Here is an 11,315-nt window from a genome sequence, read left to right as displayed (position 1 = left end):
CCATGGACTACTGTACTGTGTCTGCTGCTAATATAGACTGGTTGATAAAGAGATGTAGTATGTATGTATAAAGAAGAAAGGAAAAAAAACCACGGGTAGGTGGTATACAATTATGGACGGACTGCCGAGTGCCGACACAGAGGTAGCTACAGCCGTGGACTACCGTACTGTACTGTGTCTGCTGCTAATATAGACTGGTTGATAAAGAGATGTAGTATGTATGTATAAAGAAGAAAGAAAAAAAAACCACGGGTAGGTGGTATACAATTATGGATGGACTGCCGAGTGCCGACACAGAGGTAGCTACAGCCGTGGACTACTGTACTGTGTCTGCTGCTAATATAGACTGGTTGATAAAGAGATGTAGTATGTATGTATAAAGAAGAAAGAAAAAAAAACCACGGGTAGGTGGTATACAATTATGGATGGACTGCCGAGTGCCGACACAGAGGTAGCTACAGCCGTGAACTACCGTACTGTGTCTGCTGCGACTGGATGATAAATAATGATATAAAAAATATATATATATCACTACTGCAGCCGGACAGGTTTATATTATATAATGACGGACCTGCTGGACACTGTCTGTCAGCAGAATGAGTTTTTTATAGAATAAAAAAAAAAACACCACACAAGTCACACGACGAGTGTTTAACTTTTTCAGGCAATCACAATATAGTATACTACTAACTATACTGGTGGTCAGTGTGGTCAGGTCACTGGTCAGTCACACTGGCAGTGGCACTCCTGCAGCAAAAGTGTGCACTGTTTAATTTTAATAATATGTACTCCTGGCTCCTGCTATAACCTATAACTGGCACTGCTCCCCAGTCTCCCCCACAATTATAAGCTGTGTGAGCACAGTCAGATATATACATAGATGATGCAGCACACTGGGCTGAGCAGTGCACACAGATATGGTATGTGACTGAGTCACTGTGTATCGTTTTTTTCAGGCAGAGAACGGATTATATTAAATAAAACTGCACTGTCTGGTGGTCACTGTGGTCAGTCACTACTAAACTCTGCACTCTCTACAGTACTCCTAAGCTCCAGTAAATCAAGTGTCTCTGTCTCAAATCAATCTCACTCTCTCTCTTCTAATCTAAATGGAGAGGACGCCAGCCACGTCCTCTCCCTATCAATCTCAATGCACGTGTGAAAATGGCGGCGACGCGCGGCTCCTTATATAGAATCCGAGTCTCGCGAGAATCCGACAGCGTCATGATGACGTTCGGGCGCGCTCGGGTTAACCGAGCAAGGCGGGAAGATCCGAGTCGCTCGGACCCGTGAAAAAAAACATGAAGTTCGGGCGGGTTCGGATTCCGAGGAACCGAACCCGCTCATCTCTACTTTTAACACAATTGAATATCCCCCTATGTGTTTGCAATTTCTTTACAATGTTCAAACTATGTTCTCTAAATCTGGATTTAAGTGACCTAGTCGTTCTTGCAATGTACTATAATGAACATGAGCATTGTAGCACATATACACAGTATTCTGAATTGCAATTAATAAACTGTTTAATTTGATGTATGCTTCCATTCGTGGTGGAGGTAACTTGTAATGACCTATTTTTCATGTATTTACATGTTTAACAAACTGGTTTATTGCAACAATACTTGCCCATTGGTTTCCTAGGTAGCCATGAAGGCTTGATTTCAGTTTCTAAAGGTTTGAGATAACTTGGTGCTATCATTTCTTTAAGGTTTGTATTTCTTCTAAATATCACCAGTGGTTTTACTGCTACACATTTGATTAGAACTGGCTCTTGCTTAACAAGTTCAGCGTTGATCTGAATAATTCTCTTGATAGCAGTGGATTTGTTATTGAATTTTTAAATACATTTTACCGAATCATTAAAGCTGGTATCACTACACATGTCGTTGGTGACACTTTTCCCATGTTTATTTTTGTTTTTAGTTTTAGCCTTGTTCAGCTAATTATTTACAACTGGTTCTGTATTTATAGATTCCAAAAGAGTAGCTCTGGGAATGGAGTTCACATAAACCCATGCTCCTTCAGCAAATGATCTGGATACCCTGTTAATTCATAATTTTAAGCATATCACGAACTTGAGCCAAAAATTCAGTCAACTGTACAATTGCATCGAATACGTATAGTTGGATTTTTTTTGTGATATTATTTACCCATGGTCTGTGCTGACCAATGGAAAAATTTCAATAATTTTTATATAGTTCATAGATATAATAACATCATTTTGAATTGAAAATATGATATCTAGGAAATGCATGCTCAAAAAAATCAAAATTATAAGTGAACTTCAAATTATAATTATTGTTATTTAGATAATTTACAAAATCAAGTGCTTTTTGTTGACCACCCTCCCAAATAATAAACAAGTCGTCTATGAAACGGCCATAAAGGACCAGGTTCTCTCTATATGGGCTGCTCCAAATGTACTCCTCCTCGAAGCCCTTACTGTCCAGGCTGATAAAATATGAGCCAGGTGGCAATCAGAGCGGCATAATATTAGAATGCGACAACATCCATGTTTGACAAATTCTTGTTACAAATATGTAATTTACAGGTTGGAGGACGTCACTCTGCCTTATATTTTAGATCAAGATATTCATATCAGGATGCTGGCTGCTCCGATTAATCCTGCAGATATTAACATGTTGCAGGGTAAGTTACCTGTTTTTTTTATTAATTATTAACTTGACAAGATAACAAAAGTCATTTTAACAACTTATCGGATGTATTTTTCTGTCATGTGTCCATTATTTTTTACACTTTTGCATATCAAAATACATGGGGTTTTTATCTCAATTTTATAGAGACAAGGGGCCTGATTGATATATGAACACAAACCCGATGGTTTATTTACAAATATTATGTTTGTGGGTCTGCGCATGTGCAGAATGGGTCTTGTGATGATGCTCGCAGCCCCCTGTCAGTCGCAATATGATTGACATGGTGTGGCATTTGGGGGGTGGACAGTGGCTGGCACCCGGCACTGTTCTTCAAAACAGCTGTGTTTTGAAGGCCTGACAGGTCCAGGGTCTGCGTAATTGGATGAAGACTTCCTGGACCCCGCTGTCTGGATTCAACAGCCAGCCTGAGTAAGTTTCAGTTTACTAAGGTTGGCCAGTGCCTGTAAGCATCTCGAAATGCGAACAATGGTTGCAATGATGATCCGAGGCTGTGTCCTCAGTACTCAGTACTTGGATCCTTGCTAATGCTAGAAGATGGTGTCAATCTCCTACAGACTCCTGCTGATTTAGAATTTTAATTAGACAGAATTGCACAGCCACTTCTTTGCTGATGTGCAATTCTAAACAAAGATGAATCGGGCCCAAAAACTTGCAAAACTACTTTGCTGAGTAGTGTTCCTTCATTTAATAGACTGTGCTATATATCTACTTATCTGATTGTTTCTCTGTACAGTATTTATATCTGGAAACTAAGAACATCAATATTTTACAGGAAATTATGGAATTCTGCCCTGCTTACCCGCCATAGGTGGCAATGAAGGTGTTGGGGAAGTAATAAAAGTTGGTTGTCAGGTTCATGGTATCCAACCAGGTGAATGGGTTATTCCAATCAAGTGTTGCTTTGGTAAGTTCTGGAAAATATTGGAAACTCGTAAATAATATATAGATTATTGTTAATATACCTTTCAAATATTTTATTTTGTAAAAATCAGCATCTGTGTTAATCTTAGGATATGTAGAATTGATCGTCTTCTTGTAAAGGGTTTGGACAGGGAAGCTTCTTGAAATAAAGCAGTATAACATAGTTTGTTTTTATTCCAGTATATATTACATGTTACAATATTTATATTTATAACTTTTTTTTTAGATCTACACAAATTCAACATAGCAGAACATCAGGGTATATTTTCCCCCATTTTCTTTTTAGGTGGGTTGTTTACAGGATCCCGACAGTCAGAAGACCGACAGCGGAATTCCAACGGCCAGAATCCTGACCCATCCCAATAGGTATTTTTACCCTACCCTTATCCCTAATTCTAACCCTAAGCCCTCCCACAACCTAACCCTAACCCCAAACCTCCTCCTTCCTTAGCATAACCCTAACCCTCCTCCCAAACATACAACCTAGCCCTAACCTCTCCCACTCCCTCAGGCTAACCCTAACCCTGGTACTTACCTCTGGGATGTGTCAGGATTCTGACCATCAGGATCCCGACTGCCAGGATTTTGACCACATCCCATTTAGGTGAACTATTCTATGGTGGTATAGTTATTTCTTGACAAATAAAACAAAATTCCCCCTGTACAATGCAATGGACCAGCAAAAGAGAATTGTATCCTACTTGATAATAAAAATCCAGAGATCTCTGTTACGTGCATTTGCAAATAAATGGTATGCCACCAGCCACGGCAAGGCTTATTTGCCATGTTGATGTTACTCTACATAATAATAACTAGAGATGAGTGGGTTTGGTTCTCTGAGAACCGAACGCCCCTGAACTTCACGTTCCGAGCCCGGAACCGAGCCCGTCTCGGGACTTCCCACCAGACTCTGAAACCAGAACGAGGCAAAACGTCATCATCCTGCTGTCGGATTCTCACAGGTTATATAAGGATCCGCCATTTCCACTCCAGTCCTGGAGAGTGTAGCGAGAGGACGTGTCTCTCTCCTCAGTGTCTGTCTGTGCGGGAAAGTGGTGTGGCGACCTGCTCTTATGTGTCATTCCAGTGCTGTCTTGTGCCGCATCAGTCCAGTGGTGGTGTCTTGTGCTGCATCAGTCCAGTCACAGTAGTGTGTCCTGTGCTGCCATAAGTCCAGTGCTGCTGTATAAGTCCAGTGCAGTGGTGCTGTGTTGTGCTGCATCAGTCCAGTCAGGGCCGTTCCAGGCATGTTCGACTTGAGTGGCCGTGCAGGAAGCCACCCTTAATAGGCGCTGCACGCTGGTGCCGCCATATTGGAGCCAGCCCTGTCCTTTAGCCTGCAGCAGCTGCCGGCCTACGTCCATCCCGGCCCACCTCCGGCGATTACAGTGGCTGCCTATGTGTCAGGGGGAGTGCTGTAGGCGGTACTATGCTAAACTGATCTGTGCGCGCAGTGCGCATAGCATGCACTGAGTAGTTCAGTGTAGTCCCTCCACAGCACCACTCCAACCCCCTTGGCACCGGCACAGGTACTGTGTCGGCATATCTGGCACTCTGGAGACATGTGTTTCTGGCACTGTGGGGATATTTATGTACCTGGCACTGTGGGGGCATTTATGTACCTTGCACTGTGGGGGCATTTATGTACCTGGCAGGCTGGCACAGTGGGGGCATATATGTACCTGGCACTGTGGGGGCATATATGTACCAGGCACTGTGGGGGCATTTATGTATTTGGCACTGTGGGGACATTTATGTATCTGGTACTGTGGGGGCATTTATGTATCGGGCACTGTGGGGGCATTTATGTAGCTGGCACTATGGACATATATGTATCTGGCACTGGGGACATATATGTATCTGGCACTGTGAGGACATGTGTATCTGGCACTGCTGGGGGGCATATCATATGTAGCTGGCACTGCTGGGGGCATGTCATGTCTATCTGGCACTGCTGGGGGGCATGTCATGTCTATCTGGACTGCACTACTGTAGACATGTGTATCTGGCACTATACTGGAGATATTATGTGTATCTGGCAATATAATGGAGACATTGTGTGTATGTGTAGAAGGAACACTACTGTGGCTGCTATGTGTAAGGCTGCTAATTGTGTGCGTAGAGGGGTTGTGAAAATATATTTATTTATAGTTTGATAATATGAATTTGCGAGGCCAAGCCCACATTTCCTGGAAAGCGCGCATGGGGGGATGGGCATTTTGAAATTTCTCGCTCAGGGTGCTAGTAGGCCTGGAGCCAGCCCTGAGTCCAGTGGTGGTGTCCTGTGCTGCCATAAGTCCAGTGTTGCTGCTGTATAAGTCCAGTGCAGTGGTGCTGTGTTGTGCTGCATCAGTACACTGGTGGTGTCCTGTGCTGCCAAAAGTCCAGTGCTGCTGCCGTATAAGTTCAGAGGTACTGCCATATAAGTCCCGTCCAGGGGCGGATCCAGAAGAAAATGATAGGGGGGGCACCATGGAAGGGGCAAGTACATTTGCGTGCGGCTTCGGTGCATGTGAGGTGGCGCTTCTTATACAATGCCCACAGTTGTAGCGCTCATTATGCAATGTCCACAGTACTGGTAGTGCCCCTTATATAGACCCCATAGTAGTGGTGTCCCTTATGCAATGCCCGTATTGCCCCCAGTAGTAATGTTGCCTGTAGTAATGCCCCCAGTCATTATGCCCCCAGTGGTAATGCCCCTGCAGTTATGACCCCAGTAGTTTAGCCACCAGTAGTAATGCCCCCCTATAGTTTGCCCCATTGTAGTTTAGCCCCTGTAGTTATGCCCCCCTTATAGTTTAGCCACCAGTAGTAATGCCCCCCTGTAGTTTGCCCCATTGCAGTTTAGCCCCTGTAGTTATGCCCCCCTTATAGTTTAGCCTCCAGTAGTAATGCCCCCAATAGTTTGGCCCCTGTAGTTATGCCCCCAGTAGTTTGGCTCCCCCTGTAGTTTAGCCCCCAAGTAGTAATGCCCCCAATAATTTGGCCCCTGTAGTTATGCCCCCAGTAGTTTGGCTCCCCCTGTAGTTTAGCCCCCAAGTAGTAATGCCCCTGTAGTTTAGCCCCCAAGTAGTAATGCCCCCTGTAGGTGCCCCCCAGTAATAATGCCCCCAGTAGCTGCCCCCCCAGTAATAATGCCCCCAGTAGCTGCCCCCCCAGTAGTGATGCCCCCAGTTATAATGCCCCCAGTAGTAATGCCCCCCCTCAGTAGTAATGCCCCTTGTTGATGCCCCCCCAGTAGTAATGCCCCTTGTTGGTGCCCCCCCAGTAGTAATGTCCCCCCGTAGTTTCCCCCAGGAGATGCCCCCGCTGCATTAAGGAAGAAAAAAACATAATACTTACCGAGCCCCTTTCCCGCGCCGCTGCAGTCCTCCTTCTGGCTGGCGTCCTCTCCTCAGTACTATGAGAGAGACGTCATGACTGACGTCTCTCCCATAGCACACGGCGCAGTGACAGCGCCGGAAGCCGGAGCTCAGTACTGAGCTCCTGCCTCCGGCTACCGCTGTGCAGGGAGATGGGCGCCCGCTGGTAACACAATCTCAGCGGGCGCCCGTCATCTCCCTGTGCGGCACCGACGCCGCGCGGGGGGACGACGGGGGAAGCCACAAATGACAGGGGGGGCACGGGCCCGAGTGCCCCCCCTGGATCCGCCACTGGTCCCGTCCAGTGGTACTGCTGTATAAGTCAAGTCCAATGGTACTGCCGTATAAGTCCAGTGGTACTGCCGTATAAGTCCATTGGTACTGCCATATAAGTCCAGTGATACTGCCGTATAAGTCCAGTGATACTGCCGTATAAGTCCAGTGGTACTGCCGTATAAGTTCAGGGGTACTGCCATATAAATCCATGGGTACTGTCGTTTAAGTCCAGTGGTACTGCCGTATAAGTCCAGTCCAGTGGTTCAGCCGTATAAGTCCAGCGGTACTGCCGTATAAGTTCAGGGGTACTGCTGTATAAGTCCAGTGGTGCTGTCCTGTGCTGTATATTATTTACTCCAAATAAAGGGGTTATTAATATTTAATCCAAATAATTTTTTCAGGGTTTGCCCTGTGTGGTGTAGGGGTACTTTCTTCTGTGCCGCATATTGTTATATAACTCCATCCAAATAAAAGGGGTATTATTATCCAAATTATTTTTACAGGCTTTGCCGTGTGTGTGTGGTTTAGGGGTACACTCTCCTGTGCCACCAATATTGTGCGTGTATTGCATCTGAGCAAATTCCAGCACGTCCCATGTTTTGCACATACAATTAATTTGGTGGTGCAGATTTTTTAAGAGAAATTACAGGGGCAAGCAGGAGATGCTGTCGGTGGCCCGAAAAATTGCGGGCAACTTTCGACATTCAGCCAATGCATGCCACTCCCTAGATGGGCCAGGTGTTTGTGCCGCGCACTTGTGTCGCTTAGCTTAGTCATACAGCAACCTCGCTGCATCTCTTTTTCTTCTTTGCATGATGTGCTGTTTGGGGCCTAATTTTTAAATGTGCCATCCTGTCTGCCACTGCAGTGCCACTCCTAGATGGGCCAGGTGTTTGTGCCGCACACTTGGGTCGCTTAGCTTAGTCATCCAGTGACCTCATTGCACCTCTTTTTCTTCTTTACATTATGTGCTGTTTGGGGCATAGTTTTTAAAAGTGCCATCCTGTCTGACACTGCAGTGCCACTCCTAGATGGGCCAGGTGTTTGTGCCGCCCGCTTAAGTCGCTTAGCTTATTCATCCAGCGACCTCGGTGCAACCTTTTGGCCTAAAAACAATATTGTGAGGTGTTTAGAATAGACTAGAAATGAGTAGAAATTAATATTATTGAGGTTAATAGTACCGTAGGATCAAAACTACCACCAAATTCTGTGATTTTAGTGGTTTTTATGTTGTTTTTTCCCCCCAAAAAAATCATGCAGATCCAAAACACGAAAGGGTGGTTTTGGCAAAACCAATCCAGAACCAAAACACAAGCGGGTATCCAGATCCAAAACTAAAACACAAAACCCGAAAAGTTCCTTCCGCACATCTCTAATAATAACACCATTTAGGGTTATTTGTAACCTAAGAGCCAACCAGGATCCTCCAGTATGGCACTACAAAGATCAGCATAGATTTCAGCTATTGATAACATACATGCCCCTCAATTTGGATATAAATATATCTACTGTATGACCCAAAGTAGTGCCGTCATCAGGTAGTGTAGAATCACCAAAGCAGATATGCCTTGTCATGGCTGGTATGTATGGAACAGAAATCTCTTCATTTTTATTATCATGTATGATGTAAGCCACTTTTTTGGTTCATCGCAGTGTGCTAGAGTATTTCTTTTCTTCTGTTTGTTTTATCTAGATTACTCCTGTGCTGGGCGGCCCCCAGCATGTGAGGAGATGATCTGCGTACATCTCTTAATAAGCTCCTCCTTCTCTATTGAACACGTTTTGTCCATACAAATTCCGAAGTCATGACTGACAAGCTCAAATACTTCTTTGTAATATTTCCTAAATCAAGTGTAATGGGGTCTTTATTTAAAGCATAATAGCTTCCTCCATCTATTAACAGTAAAGCATCCAAGGACACTGCCTGTTCTAGAACCTTTCCAAACAGCAGGGGTGTAAGTTCATGCCAGAAGCCCAGAGGCAACATAATTGTTGGTGCCCCCTCCCCACCCTGCTTGCATTCATTGCCAAAACCCAGATCCCAGGAGCACTCAGACAACACCTTGCCCTAACCTTCATTCACTACCAACATCCCAGCAGCACCCAGGCAGACCTATACTCACATTCACTACTAAGACCCCAGTAGCGTCCAAACATATACCCGCTCCACACCTCGCCTTCACTGCCAACAACCTAGCAGCACCCACCAAGACACACATTCTCCCAGTGGCGGATTTAGCGGGGACGATTAGGGCAAACGTCCCCCCTACACATACCAGTGCCAGGATGGATGGCCGGGTCCGCTGCGATGATCATCTGCGGCAGGCGCAGCCAGAAAGCACATCTGGCTATACAGTACTTCCACCCAGCGCCCGCCACGGCGGTCATCTGCGACAGCCGCAGCCAGCACTGAGGTGCTGCCTGGCTGCGGCTACCGCAGATGATCGTCACGGCGGGCAGAAGTACTATACGGCTGGGTGCACTTCACTACTCCAGACACAGACAGGCGTTGTCATCATTGCAGGGGCTTGTCTGAGAGATCATTTTAGTTATCCTCTTAGGCAGGGCCGGTGCTAGGGTGTTCGGCGCCCCCCTGCAAACTATAAAATTGCGCCCTCCCATATTCCGTTGGCGTGCGCCGGGAAAAGGGGTGTGGTCTCACAACTAAGGGGCATGGCCACACAATAGTACCCCCATTTAAAATTACGCCACAATGTAGCACAATCTTATTAATCTTATACGTAATGCCCCACCCGTAGTAGTAGCGTCCTTATATGTAATGCACCCCAGTAGTAGTAGCATCCTTATACATAATGCACTCACAGTAGTAGTAGCATCCTTATACATAATGCCCCCCAGTAGTAGTAGCATCCTTATACGTAGTGCCCCCCCAGTAGTAGTAGCATCCTTATACGTAATGCCCCCCCAGTAGTAGTAGCATCCTTATACATAATGCACCCAGAGTAGTAGTAGCATCCTTATACGTAGTGCACCCCCAGTAGTAGACGCGTCCTTATATACGTAATGCCCCCCCCAGTAGTAGAAGCGTCCTTATACGTAGTGCACCCCCAGTAGTAGACGCGTCCTTATATACGTAATGCCCCCCCCAGTAGAAGCGTCCTTATACGTAGTGCACCCCCAGTAGTAGAAGCGTCCTTGTACGTAATTCCCCCCTAGTAGTAGTAGCGTCCATATACGTAATGCCCCCTCCCCACAGTACTAGTAGCGTCCTTATACGTAATGGTCCCCCCAGTAGTAGCATCTTTACATGCAATGCCCCCCCCCCTGTAGTAGTAGCGTCCTTATGCATAATGCCCCACCAGTAGTAGCATCCTTATACGTAATGCCCCTCTAGTAGTGGTAGCATTGTTATACGTAATGCCCCCCGAGTAATAGTAGCGTCCTTATATATAATGCCCCCAAGTAGTAGTAGCGTTCTTATACGTAATGCTCCCCCCAGCAGTAGTAGCGTCCTTATACGTAGTGCACCCCCAGTAGTAAAAGCGTCCTTATACGTAATTCCCCATAATAGTAGTATCGTCCATATACGTAATGCCCCACAGTAGTAGTAGCGTCCTGATACATAATGCACCCCCAGTAGAAGCCTCCTTATATGCAATTCCCCCGTAGTACTAGTAGCGTCCTTATAAGTAATGCCCCCCCCAGCAGTAGTAGCGTTGTTACGCGTAATGCCCCCCCTGTAGTAGCGTCCTTATACGTAATGCACCCTCCCAGTAGTAGTAGCGTCCTTGCATGTAATGGCCTCCCCCAGTAGTCGTCCATAAAGTGCGCGTACGCAGACATACCTCACACACACAATTCACACATACACACCCACCCACCATATGCACACATACACACTCACCATACACACACCACTTACCTAAGCCAGTCTCCCTCTGTACTGCAGCCTGGTCAGTGTAGCTCCGCCCCTCCTGTCCCGTTTAGCCCCGCCCCCTTTCGGTCCGTTTAGCTCCGCCCCCTTCTGTCCCGTACTCAGCCGCTGTCACACGGGGAGGGGAGGCAGGAGGTTTTTGATTCTGCAGGCGCTGCTGCCAGTGACTGTCATACAGTGACA

General features: G+C 46.1%; 1 protein-coding gene across 1 annotated transcript in view; it reads left to right on the top strand.

Annotated features, from left to right (window-relative positions):
• The first annotated feature begins 2,603 nt into the window (after nt 1-2,603).
• LOC134911589 (enoyl-[acyl-carrier-protein] reductase, mitochondrial-like) overlaps nt 2,604-11,315 on the top strand; it is a 173,982-nt gene continuing 165,270 nt past the window's right edge. Inside the window, exons 1-2 of the mRNA XM_063919715.1 lie at nt 2,604-2,649; nt 3,451-3,582. Coding sequence (XP_063775785.1) covers nt 2,604-2,649; nt 3,451-3,582 — 178 coding nt within the window. The remainder of the gene's footprint in view (nt 2,650-3,450; nt 3,583-11,315) is intronic.

The sequence above is a fragment of the Pseudophryne corroboree genome, chromosome 4 (assembly GCF_028390025.1).
Source record: "Pseudophryne corroboree isolate aPseCor3 chromosome 4, aPseCor3.hap2, whole genome shotgun sequence".
NCBI classification, from domain to species: Eukaryota; Metazoa; Chordata; class Amphibia; order Anura; family Myobatrachidae; genus Pseudophryne; species Pseudophryne corroboree.
This window is presented reverse-complemented; position numbering and strand designations above follow the sequence as displayed.